Here is a 19,486-nt window from a genome sequence, read left to right as displayed (position 1 = left end):
CCACTCCCCCAGCCTCACAGGGTGTGAGCCTTCCCTTCTCTCTCGCCGGGGACTTCGGGCAGCCGCGTGCAGTTGTCGAGCAGAGGCGGTGGTGGTGGCGGCGCGGCGCGGTGCTGCGTGTCGCGGTGGTGGCGCAGGTCCACCTTGCGCTGGAAGCCGCGGCCACACAGGTCGCAAGTGAAGGGCTTGAAGCCCGTGTGCTTGCGCGAGTGCGTGATGAGGTTGGAGCTCTGGCTGAACGCCTTGGCGCACACGGAGCACTTGTGGGGCTTCTCGCCTGCGCACGCGACACGCGCAAACACAGAGGCAAAGGTCCCCCGGGTAGCCTCGGCAGACCGTTGGGGCGAGTGCTGTTTACCGAGTAGCACCTATGTGAAGGCCGGCACTGTGGTACACGATTAGGGGGTGGGCGGTCAACACCACGCCCGGTCGCCTTTGTCTCCCCGGTGGCGATGTTTTTGCACACCGCACCTGGTACTAATTTTAGGCTGAGTCGACCTCGCGGAGGCCCAGGACCGGTTCAGATAATCCTTACTGGTGTACGCGCACGCACACACACACACACGCACGGGGGTACGGGCTCGATTGGGTACGGGCTTACCTGTGCGCGTGCATGTGTCTCACCTGTGCACATTCCACGCGCACACACACACGGGTGTGGGCTCGATCAGGTACGGGCTTACCTGTGTGTGTGTGTGGTCGGGCATGGTGCTGCCCGCCCACCCACCCCTTTGTGTGTTGTGTCGGCTTTCATAGGTGCTCGCTATAATAATAATAATGCAGTTTGTAAAGCGTTCAAATTTGCGGACGTAACGGCCGCAACTCAGATGCGCGGAGCTAAGCTCAGAGTCACTCGAAAGCACGTGGTTGTAGAGGTGAGTTTTTAAGTGTCTCTTGAAGGAGGCGATTGAGGTGATGCTACGAATGTGCAGAGGGATGATGGCGTTCCAGACTGTTGGGGTGGCCACCGAGAAGCGGCGCATGGACGTGACCATCCTGGATCTTGGTATCAAGAGGAGGTCGTGAGTCGCGCTGCGCAGGCATCTGCCGTGTGCTGCGCTGCAAGTTGTCAATAGTGAAGAGAGGTACGGCGGGCATGCGGATATGAAGGCATCGTGGCAGAGGCAGGTGATCTTGTATGTGACCCTGCTGGCGATGGGTAGCCAGTGGAGGGCACGGAGATAGGCAAGTGAGTCGAGACGGGGATGAGTGTGGCCAATGACGACGCTTTTTTGTAGACTTTGAAGTTTTATGAGGTTGCCAGTGGAGGTCCTGACTCGGACGGAGTTGTAATAGTCGAGGCGAGACCCAACTATGCAACGTGCCAATGTGTTGGCGGTGTCAATGCAGATGAGATGACGTAGGTGTCTGAGAGCCTTCAGGTGAAAGTTACATGAACTGATGATATGATTGGTTTGGCGGTCTAAGGATAAAGTTGAATCTAGGATGACACCGAGGTAGCTGAAGTGATCGGTGAACCTGATGCTGTAACCAAAGATGTGTATGTGTGTGTTGGGAGCGCGGATGATTTGAAACGTTGCCTGGTACCTAACATGAAGGCCACTGACTTCAACAGATTAAGGGCAAGGCTGTGTGCGGAGAACCACTGTTGCAAGGCAGCGGTGCATTCCGAGAGCCTCTCAAATCCAGACGCATTGGTAGAATTGATGGCGGTGAACAGAATATTGTCGACTGCATATGAGTGGTGCTTAACACCGAAGCTTGCGATGAAGCAGCACTTGCCCCTGACAGTCTGTTAAGGCTATGCGGGGAGGACATTAGTCTTTGTATATCTCACCTGTGTGGAAGTGTTTGCATCACCTGTCTATATATGAACGTGTGGGTAGGTGTGTGTGGATATCTCTCACACGTGTGTGTAGGTGTGTGTGTGTGTCTCACCCGTGTGTAGGTGTGTGTGTGTCTCACCTGTGTGTATGAACGTGTGTGTGTAGGTGTGTGTGTAGGTGTGTGTGTGTGTAGATGTGTGTGTGCATGTGTGTGTGTGTAGGTGTGTGTAGGTGTGTGTGTGTGTGTGTTGTTCTGTGTGTGTGTAGGTGTGTGTGTGTAGGTGTGTGTGTGTGTCTCACCCGTGTGTAGGTGTGTGTGTGTCTCACCTGTGTGTATGAACGTGTGTGTGTGTAGGTGTGTGTCTCACCTGTGTGTATGAACGTGTGTGTGTAGGTGTGTGTGTAGGTGTGTGTGTGTAGGTGTGTGTGCAGGTGTGTGTATAGGTTTGTGTGTGTGTAGGTTTGTGTGTGTGTAGGTGTGTGTGTAGGGGTGTGCGTGTGTCTCACCTGTGTGTGTAGGTGTGTGTGTGTAAGTGTGCGTGTGTAGGTGTGTGTGTAGGTGTGTGTGTTTCACCTGTGTGTGTGTAGGTGTGTGTGTGTGTAGGTGTGTGTGTGTCTCACCTGTGTGTATGAACGTGTGTGTGTGTAGGTGTGTGTGTGTGTGTGTCTCACCTGTGTGTATGAACATGTGTGTGTGTAGGTGTGTGTCTCACCTGTGTGTATGAACGTGTGTGTGTAGGTGTGTGTGTAGGTGTGTGTGTGTAGGTGTGTGTCTCACCTGTGTGTATGAACGTGTGTGTGTGTAGGTGTGTGTAGGTGTGTGTCTCACCTGTGTGTATGAACGTGTGTGTGTAGGTGTGTGTGTAGGTGTGTGTGTAGGTGTGTGTGTGTAGGTGTGTGTCTCACCTGTGTGTATGAACGTGTGTGTGTAGGTGTGTGTAGGTGTGTGTCTCACCTGTGTATATGAACGTGTGTGTGTGTAGGTGTGTGTCTCACCTGTGTGTATGAACGTGTGTGTGTAGGTGTGTGTGTGTAGGTGTGTGTGTGTGTGTGTGTCTCACCTGTGTGTATGAACGTGTGTGTGTATGAGTGTGTGTGTAGGTGTGTAGGTGTGTGTGTGTGTGTCTCACCTGTGTGTATGAACGTGTGTGTGTGTAGGTGTGTGTAGGTGTGTGTCTCACCTGTGTGTATGAACGTGTGCTTCTTCATGTCGGACTTCTGGTGGAAGCGCTTGCCGCAGTAGGCGCAGGGGTAGGGCCTCGTGTCCGAGTGGATGAGCAGGTGGGTGGACAGCGTGGACGAGCGCTTGAACGTCTTCCCGCAGATGCCGCAGTCGAAGCTTCGCTCCTGCAGTCGTGGAGGAGGCAAAGACAAAGATTCCCCCCCGACCGTGTAGCCTTAACAGACTGTTGGGGCAAGTGCTGATGAAGCGATGGGGCGGGTGGCCAACTCCACGTCCGGCCGCTACCTGGTAGTGCACCGCTACATGGTAGTGCGCCGCTACCTGGTAGTGCACCGCTACATGGTAGTGCACTGCTACATGGTAGTGCACCGCTACCTGGTAGTGCACCGCTACATGGTAGTGCACCGCTACATGTTAGTGCACCGCTACCTGGTAGTGCACCGCTACATGGTAGTGCACTGCTACATGTTAGTGCACCGCTACCTGGTAGTGCACCGCTACATGGTAGTGCACCGCTACATGGTAGTGCACCGCTACCTGTTAGTGCACCGCTACCTGGTAGTGCACTGCTACATGGTAGTGCACCGCTACCTGGTAGTGCACCGCTACATGGTAGTGCACCGCTACCTGGTAGTGCACCGCTACCTGGTAGTGCACCTCTACATGGTAGTGCACCGCTACCTGGTAGTGCACCGCGCGGTGTTGCTCCAGGCTGACCGCGTGGCCGAAGCTTTTGGCGCAGACCTCGCAGGCGAACGGCCGCGAGCCGCTGTGCAACCGCCGCACGTGCACCTCGAGGCCATGTGGGGTGGAGAACACCTGGGAGGGGGGTGGGGGGGGGCGCAGAAGAACACCACCAGGGGTGAGTCGTCTTTCGTCATCCCCGCAGAGACGGAGTCTCCACGCTCGCTCGCCAGCGGCGTCGCCCTTGCAGCGGACGTTGTTCTCGAGGGTGTCCCGGTTGCGACGGCTATCGTTCGCTCACACGCAGCAGTGGCGAGATGTTGACCACCTCGTCTGGTATGCAGGAGGTCGTGGGTTCGATCCCGACCCCGATGCCTTTGCGTGTTCTCCCCGTGGTCGAGTGGATTTTTCTCCGGGTCCTCCCGGTTTTTCCCTCCACATTTAGAATCGACATCGCACGTTCAGAGTGTTTGGCCGCTGTACATTGTCACTACGACGACGCTGAGCTATCATTTGTGAGGGACAGGTCGCCGTTGACACAGAGCTACATAACCGCGCAGTGGTGCCTTATACCTGCTAAAATAAAACATATTTTTAGTTTAGTTGTCTTTAGAGGTCGCCGGTTCGATCGATCTGTCGGGGTGCGAGGTTCTTAAATCCTCCGCGCTGGCCGACGAACGCCTGGGGCTCGCTTGCCGCCACGTGCGCAACCTCAGCGGAGCAACCGCTCGGCTTCCTGCAGTGGATGAAAAAGAAAAGAAAACCTGGCGCCTCCTGAGCCTCGCCGGGCTGGCTCCAGCACCGTCCTGGCGCTTCTCGCTTGTGCAGTGCAAAGAAGAGGGTCACGTGCGCTCCGGTTAAACCTCCCAGAAATGTGGGCCCCTTCACTTTGAATGCCTTCGCGAGACAACCTGTGCTCGGCCCTGGGCCCGAGCGAGGGGTCAGTCGCAAGGTTTAAAACGAGGCATCGGTTGCGTGCGACGTCAGTCGGGAGACTGAGAACACAGCGGAATCTTTGCGCATGCGGCGCTATCTGGTACTGCGCGCCCAATGGCCAAAGATCTGCAGATCCAGAATTGGAATCCTGAGCTACCACTAAACCTGATGGACGTCATCCTCGAACCGTCAAGGGACTGCCGATGACGTATGTCGTTCAACGTCTTTCGCGCCGCACGTAGCCAACCGTGCAAATCGTAGGTGCTGGCAGGTCTCGCCTTCGCCTACGCACGTCCTGACTTGTTCATTGCACGTCAGCGGCTATCCGTTGGCACCCACCTTATGGCACTTGAGGCACTTGTAGACGCAGTTCTCCGGATGGACGCGAGCCTGGAACAAGTTCTGCACCGACGCCGCGGTGGCAGCCACGGCGGCAGCGTGGAGGCCGCCCCCGAAGGGGCCCTGGACAACGTTCAGCCCCGGGGAGGGGCGGCCGAGAAAGTCTGGGACCCCGTGCGGGGGTCCCACGTGAGCCCCCCTCGGCGACCAGGGTACCCCGACTGGCACCAGGGGTAGAGTGAGACCGGCGTAGCGGAGAGGGTCTTCGCACGGCATGGTGAGCCTTGCGTCTTCTGCTGACCATAGCCAGAAGAGGAGGAGAAGGATGGAGAGATGCATGAAGATGAGATAGTTGGAGATGAGATGGATGGAGATGAGATGGATGGAGATGAGATGGATGGAGATGAGATGGATGGAGATGAGATGGATGGAGATGAGATGGATGGAGATGAGATGCATGGAGATGAGACGAATGGAGATGAGATGGATGGAGATGAGATGGATGGAGATTGTGTTAGGATGTGTGCACCACATCTGGCCCGAGAACGGACCCCTGTTGTACGCCGCCTCGGCATAGCATAGGCGATGACCGATCGTCGTCCAGCTTGACGAACTTTGATCGACTATAACGATGATCACGACGACAACAACGAAGGCGACTATGCGCATTTCCATACCCGGGCCTCGCCCTTTCCACGTGGTGTCTCCATGACCATGCTCCCGGCCCAGGATCGCCCATGTCTCTCCCGGGCGGTGCACGGTGGGGTCCGGGACCCCCGATTCAGGATCCCGTTTTGGGGACTTGGAGCGGAACGGAGTCTCTGGGGATGGAGGGACCCCGGGGTCCAGGAAGGGGTCCCGTTTGCTTTCCTCCGGCGATCCCTCTTGGTTCCCCTTGCTGGCTGCACACGCTGACATCGTAAACGTCAATAACGAGCAAGGTCAATGTCAATGAGTCAAGGTAGGGCCCAGTGCGATGAATGATGTATCACTGAGATGGCTGATGGCCGTTTGAGATTGATGATGAACCGTTGAGATTGATGATGAACTATTATTATTTATGATTGACCACTGAGATGGATGATGAACCATTTCTATTGATGATGAGCCGTTGAGATGGATGATTGACCATTTAGTTTTATGATGGACGATTGAGGTTGATGACGGACCGTTGAGATTGATGATGAACCATTGAGATTGATGATGAACCGTTGAGATTGATGATCAACCGTTGAGATTGATGACGGACCGCTGAGATGGATGATGGACCATTTCTATTTATGATTGACCACTGAGATGGATGATGGACCATTTAATTTTATGATTGAACGATTGATTATGGAACGTTGAGATTAATAATGGACCGTTGATATTGGTGACGGCCTGTTGAGAAATGTGAACATCAACCAGTAGTCCGCACGCGCTTTGGACGTGTCGGTCCATCCCCCTTCCCTCGCTTCCCTCCAATAACCCCAACTCCCCCCCCCCCTTTTTTGCCGGCGTAACATCACCATCGCGCATTTGCCCACGTACGAGGGTCCAGCCAGACAGCCATGAAACTGACCAGCAATGATCTGTCCCCCTTTCTCAGAGAGTGCGATGAGTTCAGTTCTACTTTTGATTTAGTAATAGGTTGTTACCCTTTTATCTAGTCTATTGGTGTTGGACCAATGGAGACTAGGCTCTAAGAAAAGCTGTCTCGGGTGTGGACCAATCAACTCCAAGGAAAGTGCATATCATTATCATCATCAGAGTTGTTTCTTTATGTTTGCATTTTGACTGCTTGTGTTGTGGTTATTGCAAACATGATCCCTTGTATAAAGGTGTCAGTTGTTGTACCAGATAAAAGGGTAAAAACTCAGTAACTAATATTTGTGTAATTACTCATATGCCTCATTGAACAACATCAACAACAACAAAAACTGGTCATCAGAAGTATATTTTGTAATGTAACTCTCCCCATGATTCCACTGTGTGGAAAAGTGCAGTTTCCGTGTGCTATGAAACAGGGCCATTGCCTGAAACGTCGCTTATATAGATTGTCGTGTTTATTGTAAGACCACAGTGTTAATGACGAGTGTTTTCATTTGTTAAGTGTGCTTTTGCACCACTGCCAGCGGTAGCAGCAGCATCACCGACATAATTTAACTTTTGCGAGAATTAAAACATATAATTACTAACGCCCTTCCCTTGCTTGGGTTGTTTTGTTCTTAAGTCGGTGTGTTGTGAAACGCTAAGAAAAAGTGACATTTGTGTGGTTCTTAAACCGTGAAACGTCATGGATATATTCCATCTTGCTGTATATGTGTGTGTGTAAAACAAAGGGCCTTGGGTCTCTGTTGTTTTTGTCCGGTAATTGTGCAAGGCCGGCGAGGCGAATCTCTGAGTTGATTCAACTTTGGAGAGCCAAAGATTGGCCTCTTGTGAAACTCGCTCCCAATCATTGCGCAAAAAAAAATGTGTTCATGTCTTCCAACTGCCTTCGTCTGGACTCGCTAGCCAAGGGGCACGTGCAGTGTGTGATAACACAGACAAAGATCCCCCGTGTAGCCTTAACAGACTGCTGGGGCAAGTGCTGTTAGCGAGCACTTATGAAGGCCGGCACGGCACACGAGGGAGGTGGGTGGCCAGCAACCACGCCCGACCGCCTTTGTCTCCCCAGTGGCGATGTTTACGCACCGCACCAGGCACTCATTTGTGGCTGAGTCGACCTAGGGGAGGCCCAGGATCGGTTCATATAATCGTCACCGGTGTTGGCCGTGAGCGCGAATCGAACTCGGGTCGCCGGGTTCGTAGCGCAGTGCGCTAACCGCTTCATACAAACAGACGTAACCACCATCGCGAAACGTACACGCACACACAAGTCCCATGCAAATTTGCATGTGCCCCAGCCTGCTATCCGTTTCCCCTGGTCGTTCCCCATGCCCACGTTGTATTTTCTGTGCCAGTTGTAACCGGGGTCGATTATCCACGACCGTGCCATGCACGAAACTTGACATCGAAACGGTTGTTTGTTGCACTGATGTTTGTTCGTAATTTGTTTGTTTTTCGATTTAAAGCTTTCGTGACTGCAGGGATTCATCTTATTGGTTCTTTCGATAAAGTCACGTAGAAGGGAAATAATAAAATAATAACAATAAAACAATAAAATACAATTCTCACGACGTTTCGGCCACAACGCAAGCAGCCGTCCTCAGACGCTGTCTTTCCGACAGACCTGTTCTTCACCTGAGGACGGCTGCTTGCGTTGTGACCGAAACGTCGTGAGAATTGTATTTCATTGTTTTATTTATATTATTTTATTATTTCCCTTCTATGTGACTTTACCGACAGAACCAAGAAGAATATGTTTGCTGTTGTTGTTGTCGCTGCTGCTGTAACCATATTTTCGGTGGCGTAAGCCAGGTCCTCGTCAAAAAATTCGGACATTCATTTGCCCAATCGGTTTTTTGCCCGGGTGCCAAATTACGCCGAGCCAAACAGCTACCTTGGTGGACGGAGAGATGTCTCTGGTCACGCGGCGTTTACCGCTTAGCACGTCCCTGGCCACTCTCTCTCTTCAACGACTTCCTACAGCAGTGGTTCTCCTTACCCTGGATGTACGCTTCACCGCCTTGGGCTGCGTGATGCCCCTTTCTTGGCGTGCGAGACATGGCCAGATTTTTTTTACATACACAAATTAGACACGGGCACGTACGTACAGCTTGCTTTGTTGAAACCCCGATGTATTTATTAACATTGTACATTTTTTTCCAAACGACTGAGAATCAAGGGGTGCAAGGCTGCAGTAAAGGGTTAAGAACCCACTGGTCTAGAGAGTTCACAGTGCCCGTTTGAAGGTCCTCCTTCTGACCTACAAGGCGCTCAACAGACCAACTTCATTGTGCACATTTACCAACCCCCCCCCCCCACCATACCACACCCCGTGTGCGTGTGCGGTCATCCCCAAAGGCTTCGTCATTCGATGGCCCGACACGGCTCCTCTGAACGTTTGCGTGACCTTCCCACCCGGTTGCCCCGGTTGGCTACGTTCGGTGACGGCAGAAGTTCATCGTGCGTGACACACACACACACACGCACGCCCAGACGTGGGCCAAAGTCCGTGCCCGGCGTTGTCCGTGATTCGAAGACAGCAGTGGAGTGGATTAAACCTCCCCGCCGTCTCAACACGAGTTCGTTCTTCTTCTTGGTTCTTTCGGTAAAGTCACGTAGAAGGGAAATAATAAAATAATAATAAAAATAAAACATAATGTGGCCGAAACGTCGTGAGAATTATTTTATGTTTTATTTTTATTATTTTATTATTTCCCTTCTACGTGACTTTACCGAAAGAACCAAGAAGATGAATCCCTGCAGTCACGAAAGCTTTAAATCGAAATTTAACGAGTTCGTTCTCTCTCTTGCTTTCACTTCTCCTGCTGACTTGGCTTTTCTCTCTCTCTTTCTCTCGTTCCGTCTGCTGTGCCCTTCCTCCCATAGCCAGGCCAGTGATAGTATAAACTAAACTGAACTATTTTTTATTTGAACAGGTAGGGCCCACTGAGCTCCGTAGCTCATTTCCAGAAGCGACTTGGGCCACAAATGATAGCTAACTCAACGAAGTTGCCTTGTGATGTGGAAATGTTGTATGGCAGCCAAATACTCTAAAGGCGTGATGTTGATAAAAAAAAATAATAGAAATGTGGAGGGAAAAAATTGGGAGGACCCGGAGAAAAATCCATGCGACCATGTCGAGAGAGACGAGCAAACTCCACGTCCTTAAGCAATGATTAGAAAGCTGCCGTATGAATGTAATTGATTAATTATCGCCCATGGTCAATCCAATGCTGGATGGCTAGTTCCCCAAGCCACCGTCACCACCCCCATCTCACGACCCTGCGATTTCACGATCCACACGGCACCTGCACACCGAGTGATTTCATTGCTCCATCTCCTCTGTGGGTGACCTCTCTCTCTGTCTGGGATGCGTTTCATCCCTTGACCATCCACTCATCGACTCTGTACTGTGTGTTGAACTTCTTTCACACCGTACGTAGCCAACCGTGCTAATCGGAGGACAACAAACTCTGTCTCTCTGCCCTCTCTATTTATGGGTTCTTGCCCGAAACGTCATCCATTACACTGGTCAACACACGTTTTCTGGCATAAGGTATTCTAACGGTTTCAATGTAATTTTGGGGTGCTGAATCCAAATCTGGCATCAGTTTTTGTCTATCACATCAGGTTTGTGAGATATCAAATATTGCATTTTCAATAAAAACTGCAGAAGAAAAATATTAAATAAATGTGGATATATACATAAAATGATATTATAAACACACTATCCTAAAAATACAGCACCATATTTTAACACTAAAGCAGTCACTGACTCGCAACAACTTGCAATCATAAGTGACAAAGTTAATTTCAGGGTAAAATCAATGAAAATGGGGTATGCCGATAGCATCAAAATGAGATGTGATAGAGCAAATCTGAGATCAGATTTGGAATCAGCACCCTGAAATTAGTCTAAAACAGCAAGTCCAGGCCAGAAAAAAATGTTTTTTTTGTTGCCCGTTGATGCTGGATGCAATTACCAGCGAAACGTCGTACTCAAATTGTAAATGTTGTGGCTTCAACACACCGGTGGGCTAAAGTAGTAAACTATTTGTCTTTTGTCAACGTGACACTTTTTTACTGATTGACCGTGTCGGGTGGTGGAGGGTTACGACATATTTATAAATAACGCGATCTAAACCCAAAAACGTTGATTATGACCAGTGTTATATATGATTTTTCCTTTTAAGGACAGGATGTTATCGTCGAATATGCCGAGTGTTTCCACTACCCTGTACAAGTATTCACGTGCACGTAAGAAGCTGAAGGACTCCATCGCCAAGTGTGCTGATTTTCACCAGCACAGCAGCAAGCGATATTCTTTTGTACTCCACTTTTTGCCCGTCCAATGACGGGTGTATTGCAGTAAGTCTGAAACTTGCGAGCGAAAAGCAGACCGCGACGTGATATATTCACTGCATCAATTCGCGTGCAATTTGTAAAGGCGGAGTGACACAGACCTATTTCATGTAGAGGTTATAACCCCTTGTTCATCATGACGCCCTTTTTACTTTGATGTCTCAACAGCGCTACGGAGATCACGTGACGTGAGGGTTCTGCCTTTGTAGTGAGGGTTGTGAGTTGACGCCGAGGAGGGGGCAGGAGGCGCCTCGCCCCCCCCATGTGGAGTGACGTCACCCGCTAATTATTATTAATGAAGGTTGGGTGTCCATTTGGAGGACGTCACCTGCTCATGATTATTAATGAGGAGGGGCGCTGCATGTGGAGTGACGTCACCTGCTCATGATTATTAATGAGGAGGGGCGCTGCATGTGGAGTGACGTCACCCGCTCATGATTATTAATGAGGGAAGGTGCTGCATGTGGAGTGACGTCACCTGCTCATGATTATTAATGAGAAGGGTGCTGCATGTGGAGTGACGTCACCTGCTCATGATTATTAATGAGGAGGGCTGGCCGACGTGGAGTGACGTCACGCGCGGGACACACAGACATTCTTGGCTCAGTATAGTCGTAAATTATTTTGATTGCTGAGTCGACCCAGGGGAGAGAGAGAGAGAGACCTCGGTCTGATTCGGCAGGAGACGTCACGTAAGAAGTGGAGGCACCCACGCTCTACCCCGCCACGCATACACAGCAGGCAAGGTATATCATCATCATCATTATAATAAAGTGCCGTGAAGAAGGGGGGTAGACCGAAACGTTGCAGGTCACATTTACCGCATGCCCTTCGTATTGTGCAACAATATTTGCGTGATATTGGTTACGTAATCACGACGCTACGTTTGAGCCGAAGCTTGTCAGCTCTCCAGCCTCCTTTGGGGCCGTCCATAAATGACGTCAAGCGATTTTGGACGATTTTTGACCCCCCCCCCCCCCTCGTCACACGGCGTCACAAAAAGTCAGACCCTCAAATATGACGTCACAAAGCTCTGCCCCCCCACCCCAAAATAAAATATGCTTCAAATCGCTTTAAACTATTGTCATTGTAGTGCGTATGTAATGTGGCGCTGCACTCTGATGTTGTAGAAGAAAACATTTATTAAAAAGTCTATTTAATTAAGTAGAACGTGTTGTCTATATTAATTTAAAGTTGCGCATTTTTATGTGACGTCACATTTCTCAACCCCCCCCCTCGTCACACATCGTCACAAATGTCTGACCCCGCCCCCCCTAGGTGCGTTACGTCATTTATGGACGGCCCCTTTCTAGAACATCGTTAGAATCTACAGCACCGACAATATTTCGTTGTCTGTGCGCCTGCCTGCTTAGGTGTGATGTCATGATGTGCGCTCACACAAAGCGCGAGTGCGTGTTGCGCGTGGATCTTCGGGGAGCGGTGGCGCAGCGGTTGGCAACGCCGCCGCCGCCACTACGGACCAGCAAACTGCCGCAAGTTCGATTCCAGGCCACGGTCAACATCATCGGCGGTTAACGCTGCACGCGGACTCGTCCTGGGCCTCCAATGAGGTGGCCTCAACCTGCAATGCGGCTTTAAGTGTCAGCATTGGGGAGACAAAGGCGGTCGGCTGTGGTATTGGCAACACCACCCAGTCGCGCTGGCCGTCCCGGCCTTAATAGGTGCTCGCTCATGGAAGCTTCCCCTAGCAATTCTAGATTTGAAGCTTTCATGACTGCAATGATTCATATTCTTAGGTTTTTTTCGGTAAAGTCACGTAGGTAAAAAAATTTAATTACTAAAAGTAAAAAATATTTTATTTTATTTTTATTTTACTTTAATTAATTAAAAAATTTTACCTACGTGACTTTACCGAAAAACCCTAAGAATACTTCCCCTAGCAGCCTACCCAAGAGCTACACGGTGAATAGCTGCAACACACGGGTTTGTGTGCACGGGCGAATTGTTTGGAGCGGTAGCGCAGCGCTACGAACCGGGCCCCACCCGAGTTCAATTCCCGCTCGCGGCGATTATCTGAACCGGTCTTGGGCCTTCCCCTAGGTCGACTCGGCCTCAAAATGGGTGACCTGGTGCGGTGCGTAAACATCGTCACTGGGGAGACGTGGTGCTGGCCACCCACCCCCTTGTGCACCATACCTGCCTTCATAGGGACTACTCCCTTTGCCCCAACAGTCTGTTTTAATGCGATATTAGGGGATATTTGTCTCTGTATGAATGAATGAATGTGCGTGTGGATGTATGACACTTGCACTCTGCACGTGCTAACACGAGTAAGCGGGGACATGTCTAGCAATTGAACGCATGCCTCGCAATTTGTAATGCGAAATTCCTCGGGGGGTTATACTTCTCAGACGTTTGTCCCATTCCATGAACGAGTGCTTGGCTCCACGTGGAAGAAAATTATTTTAAAATCCACCACGCGTGCGAGGCGGACAACGCTCAAAGCTCCACACAGACGGATTCAATGCACAGGCTGAATCCAGTGAGTGTAACACGTGGTAGGCTTTGGCGACCAAAGTTATTCATAATGAAAGGGTTGAAACAGGTGGACTTCTCTACAAATCTGGCTGTCGCCTGATGAAGCCAGTTGTAGTAACTGGCGAAACGTCGTACTCAGATTGTAAAAGTTGTGGCTTGGCTCTCCAACACACCACCGGTGTGCTGTACTAGTGACGAATTGGCCACGTTCTGTTTACGTGACAAACCTTACTAGTTGGCTGTGTCGGGTGGTGGCGGGTTTAACGACACAACATTTATATATTTACGCGATCTAACCCAAAAAAATCTATATCATGGATGATATTGGTCTCGAAAGCCGGCGTGTTAAATAAAGGGTTGGGGGGTTGTTTTATTTGTTTTGGTTGAATATGAATGCGTCGTTGTATCACGCCACCAGCCGACACAACCAATTGTTCAGGTTTGTCACGGAAACAGAACGTGCCAGTTTCGTTGCAGCTACAGCACTAACCGGTTGTGTGTTGGAGAGTAAACCCGCAACGTTTGCAACACACAAGCGGTGTGCTGAGGTCGTCAATAATTGGCACGTTTTATTTACGTGACGAGCCTTACGAATTGGCCGTGTCGGGTGGTGGCGGGTTTAACGACACATTTATATATTCAAGCGATCTACTCCAAAAAAACAACACCTCCTATGGCTTTGTGTGAACCATAAGGGTGGTCCGACATCAGTGCAGGCATCGCTCGCCACTGATGTTATCCGTGTACCGGTACCAAACTCAGGACACCAGTTTTCGTGGCCCAGTTTTCGTGGCCCAGTTTTGGTTCCAAAGTTTTGGTGGCCCAGTTTTGGTGGCCCAGTTTTGGTGCCACAGTTTTGGTGGCTCAGTTTTGGTGCCACAGTTTTGGTGCCACAGTTTTGGAGGCACAGTGTGCCAACCAATGCGCCACCGCTCCCCGCCCCATGTGTACGTTCAACATACGTTTATGCACGTGGCGTGTGTGTGTGTGTGCCGCACGTACGTTGTATGTGTGCACGTGTTCCCAGGGTGTTATACGTAATTGGTTTGTCATTCACGTCAACGCTGGTTTTCCTGATAATCCGATAACTTTGACCGCTTTCTGCTGGCATCAGCGTCACACTCTACTGCGGGCGAATTACTCGGTTCACAGGGGTTTCAGGTAACGCCTCCTGCAAATCGGAGTTATTTTGTTGTTTCTACATCCTCTATGAGCGCCTCTTGCTTCGTTTCGGAAGGCAATGCAACAAAGACAAAGGTCCCCCGTAAAGCCTTTGTACAGGACAACAATGTGTCTGCGTGAGTCTATGTAAACATGTATGTTGAACTTCTTTCGCACCGTACGTAGCCAACCGTGCTAATTGAACAACAAACTAAACAGCGGTGGCGCAGTGATTAGCGCACTTGTCCTCCGAAACATTATTTAAACTGCCACGCCCGGAGATCGATTCTACAAGTTAAGTGTGATCAACCATTAACACCACGGGTGCAATATTTTTTTACGAAGATCCCCAATATAGCCTGAACAGACTAGTTGGGGCAAGTGCTGTTAGCGAGTAGCACCTATGGCGGGTGCGTGGCCAGCACCACGCCCGGCCGCCTTTGTCTCCCCAGTGGCGATGTCAACACACCGCACCAGGTACTCATTTGAGGCCGAGTCGACCTAGGAGAGGCGCAGGACCGGTTCAGATAATCGTCACCGGTGTTGGCCGTGAGCGAGAATCGAACTCGCGTCGACCGGATTCATAGCGCAGTGCGCCAACCGCTGCCCCACCGCTCCCCATACAATGTACACACAGCAACAACACAATCAAACATTCCTACATTGAAACGTGGGTGGGGGGGTGGCAAAATTCAAGAGTGTCGGATGGAACTCGACTGTTGGTCACCACCCCTTGTAGCGAGCGACGTGCCCTGCCCCAAACCCCACTCACTCGCCTTGCTTAACAATCGACAACATCTTCTTGGTTCTTTCGGTAAAGTCACGTAGAAGGGAAGTAATAAAATAATAAAAATAAAACATAATAAAATAATTGTGAGAATTATTTTATTATGTTTTTTTATTATTTTATTACTTCCCTTCTACGTGACTTTACCGAAAGAACCAAGAAGATGAATCCCTGCAATCACGAAAGCTTTAAATCGAAATTTAAAATCGACAACATGTATTATCATGCGTTTGTTCTCTCATCCTCGTGTTCCGCTTTCGCTCCGACACAGCGTCGCTGGTCCCCGTCGACCAATAAGAGTCGCGGATTTACGCCGCCGTTTATTTATCTCGAAGGTCAACTTTGTGGCCCGCTTTTATTGAAGTTATTTCATCGGATTCACTTCCACGTGGCCGTTCTTCTATAATCTGTCGGCATCGACAAAAATCCGTTTCGGAGGAGGCAAAATCAAACGACACTAAAAAAATCCCCTCGCCTATTTATGGCCACGCGATTCGAGTGTGTGCATCATGCCTACACGTGTGCGTAGGCATGTACATGTACATGCGTGTCCGTCTGTATGTCTCAACAGACTTTAACAGACTGTTGGGGCAAGTGCTGTTAGCGAGCACCTATGAAGGCCGGCACGGCACACGAGGAAGTGGGTGGCCAGCAACGCGCCCAGCCGCCTTTGTCTCCCTGGCGGAGATGCTTTTACACACCGAATCGGGTACTCATTTGAGGCTGAGTCGACCTAGGGGAGGACCAGGACCGGTTCAGATAATCGCCGCCGGTGTTGGCCGTGAATCGAACTCTGCTCAAGACGTTCGTAGTGCAACGCGCTAACCGCTTACACCACCGCTCCCCCGTTAAGCCTATTACGGGGCATCTTTGTTTGTGTACGCACGTACGCCTGGGTGTGCATGCGTGTGGTGTGTGTGTGGTGTGTGTTGTGTGTGTGGAGGGGAGCGGTAGTGCAGTGGTGAGCGCCACCGCGCCACGAACCCCGCCGAGACGGAGTTTCAAGTTCCATGTATCAGGTGTGTCGCCTTGTGAGCCATGCGGCGCTTGAGTCGGGTGCAACCGCAACAAACAAAATGTGAACACAGAACATCTTAAAGCGACGACGCGCAACAGAAAAAACCCTGGATAAACCAGCAAATCGTTCAATTGCCGCTCATGAATATAACATCAGCGGCGAATATTTCAAACGGCCCTGAGTGTTCCCTGAGTCGGCTCAGCCTTAACTGACCGTAGCTACTTGATGCGGTGTGTACAACATCGGCACTGGGGAGACAAAGGCGGCCGGGCGTGGTTTTCGGACCACACCACCCATGCTACGGTGCCAGATTTCAGAGGCGCTCGCCAACAGCACTCGCCCCAACAGTCTGTTGAGGCTAGAAGAATGGGGGGGGGGGGTCTTTTCACGTGTGTTATGTATGGTATGTAGTTCAATGTATATATGTGTGTACATTTGGATTTAAAGCTTTCGTGACTGAAGGGTTTCATCTTCTTGGTTCTTTCGGTAAAGTCACGTAGAAGGGAAGTAATAAAATAATAAAAATAAAACATAATAAAATAATTCTCACGACGTTTCGGCCACAACGCAAGCAGCCGTCCTCAGGTGCTGTTTCATTCAGACGCTGTCGCCTCGACAGACCTGGTTTCACCTGAGGACGGCTGCTTGCGTTGTGGCCGAAACGTCGTGAGAATTATTTTATTATGTTTTATTTTTATTATTTTATTACTTCCCTTCTACGTGACTTTACCGAAAGAACCAAGAAGATATGTGTGTACACTCACACACGCGTGTGTGTATACGTGCGCCTGTGTATGTTTAACGAACGCGTGCACTTTTGCGAGCGCGACGTCGACGCGACATGCAGCCGAGACAGGAAGAGGAACACGTGGATTAGAGAACAAAACGCGGGGTCAAGGGTCACATAGCATCGCCACTTTGCCAGCCTGGGTCAGCACGCGCCGTTTTGGTTGCGTGAATGCCCCCTCCGATGAGCGCGGTTGGCTAAGTAGGGTGCGAAAGAAGTTCATGATACATAGACGGCTTGGGGTGGAGAGATCACGACGTGGCCTGGTCCAAGCCAATTAACTTTTCTGAAGGATGTTAAGTAACTTAATGTGCGTGTGTGCGTGTGTTTCTTTAGTAACCAGCTTATGTCGATAACACTGGTCAACACACTTTTTCTGGCATAAGGTATTCCAACGGTTTTAATGTGATTTTGGGGTGCTGATTCCAAATCTGGCATCAGTTTTTGTCTATCACATCAGGTTTTTGAGATATCAAATATTGCATTTTCAATAAAAACTGCGGAAGAAAAATATTAAATAAATGTGGATATCTACATAAAATTATGTTATTAACACACTATCCTAAAAATACAGCACCATATTTTAACACTAAAGCAGTCACTAACTCGCAACAACTTGCAATCATAAGTGACAGAGTTAATTTCGGGTAAAATCAATGAAAATGGGGTATGCCGATAGCATAAAAATGAGATGTGATAGAGCAAATCTGAGATCAGATTTGGAATCAGCACCCTGAAATTAGTCTAAAACAGCTGCAAAAGTCCAGGCCAGAAAAAAATGTTTTTTTTTATGTTGACCAGTGTATAATCCACGTGTTCCTGCATGTGATGCGCTGTATTCGCGCAAAAACAAATATCTGCCGTGTAGCCTACACACACATTATCGGGGCAAGTGCTGTTAGCGAGCACCTATCAAGTCCGGCATTTATATGGCGTTCTAAACGCCCGGCCGCTTTTGTCTCTCTCAAGGCGACGTTTACACACCGCACCAAGTACTCATCTGGGCGGGGAATAGCGGTTGTGACCAGCACCACGTCCCCCGGGTGCCCGGCACACGCACGCCTAAAGGCTGAGTCGACCTAGGGGAGGCGCGTGAGCGGTTCAGACAGTCACCACCGATGTTAGCCGTGAGCGGGAAAACCAAAAAATACTCGGCCGTTCCACAGTCGCGGTGCGCCAACGACTGCGCCACCGCTCCCCCACGCGTGCACGCGCGCCACCACCACCACAGAGACAAAGATCCCCCATATAGCCTGTCACAGACTATTGGGACAAGTGCTTTTAGCGAGTAGCACCTGTGAAGACCGGCACGGCACACAAGGGGGTGGGTGGCCAGCACCACCCCAAACGCCTTTGTCTCCCCCATGTTTTACACACCGCACCGGGTACTCATTTGAGGCCGAGTCGACCTAGGAGAGGCCCCAGGGACCCGGGTTCGAAAGATAATCTCGACCGGTATTTGGTCGTCTCGAGCAGTGGGAATCAACTCGGGGAGGGAGAGGGGGCGGGGGGTCACCGGGGTCGTTCGGCGCAGCGTGCTACGAACCCCTCCATAAACCACCACCACCACCACCGCCACCACCACCACCACCGCCACCACCACCACTACCGCCACCACCACCACCACCGCCACCATCACCACCGCCACCACCACCACCGCTACCACCACCACCGCCGCCACCACCACCACCACCGCCACCATCACCACCGCCACCACCACCACCACCACCGCCGCCACCACCACCACCGCCACCACCACCGCCACCACCACCACCGCCACCACCACCGCCACCGCCACCACCACCACCACCGCCACCGCCACCACCACCACCACCACCGCCACCACCACCACTCACTGTCGGGCGAAGGAAGGTCCCCTCTGGTGACGCAGGGCTCTCTGTGTCGGTAGTAGTGTCCGCTTCCTTGCGCGTGCCTCCTCCGCATCTTCACCAGAAATGACCTCGGCATCTCTGACCCCCACGGCCCGTTTTCCCCGCTCTCTCCCCTCTCTCTCTCTACTGCCCTCTCCTATCTGCTGCCCCCTTCTCACTGCTGCCCCTTCCCCCTATTGCCCTCTCCTCCCTACTGCTCTCTTCCCCCTACCACCCTCCTCCCCTTTGCTGCCCCTCGCTCGCCGCTGCCACAGACCTCGTGCTCCTAGAAAGCTGCAGGGCCGCTCCGGTTATAGCGATTCGTTGATGATGTGTGTCAGATAATGTCCACTTCTCGCCGTTTCTTTCACGCCCTGCGCGTGAGAGAGTGGGAGGAGGGGAGGGGTAATGGGTGGGAGGGAGGGAGCGATGGTGGGGGTGGAGGGATGAAGGGGAAGGGAGTGGTGGGAGTAGTGGTG

At 51.0% G+C, this 19,486-nt stretch overlaps 2 protein-coding genes across 2 annotated transcripts in view; one reads left to right on the top strand and one right to left on the bottom strand.

Annotated features, from left to right (window-relative positions):
* The window catches only part of PRDM12 (PR/SET domain 12), a 144,166-nt gene that overhangs the window by 113,055 nt on the left and 11,625 nt on the right, over positions 1-19,486 (top strand). The gene's annotated exons all lie outside the window — the stretch shown is intronic.
* Positions 15-19,166, bottom strand: LOC133354713 (zinc finger protein Gfi-1b-like). The gene is made up of 6 exons (XM_061571766.1): positions 18,993-19,166; positions 5,607-5,840; positions 4,930-5,222; positions 3,652-3,789; positions 2,969-3,134; positions 15-277 (listed from the first exon to the last, which is right to left on the bottom strand). Exons 1-6 carry the CDS (start codon positions 19,102-19,104, stop codon positions 15-17), a joined length of 1,206 nt encoding a protein of 401 aa, XP_061427750.1. The 5' UTR covers positions 19,105-19,166.

Source organism: Lethenteron reissneri, chromosome 48 (assembly GCF_015708825.2).
Source record: "Lethenteron reissneri isolate LAM-NWPU_2019-01 chromosome 48, ASM1570882v1, whole genome shotgun sequence".
In the NCBI taxonomy this organism is placed as follows: domain Eukaryota; kingdom Metazoa; phylum Chordata; class Hyperoartia; order Petromyzontiformes; family Petromyzontidae; genus Lethenteron; species Lethenteron reissneri.
Note: the sequence above shows the minus strand (reverse complement) of the source record. Positions and strands in the feature narration are given on the sequence as shown.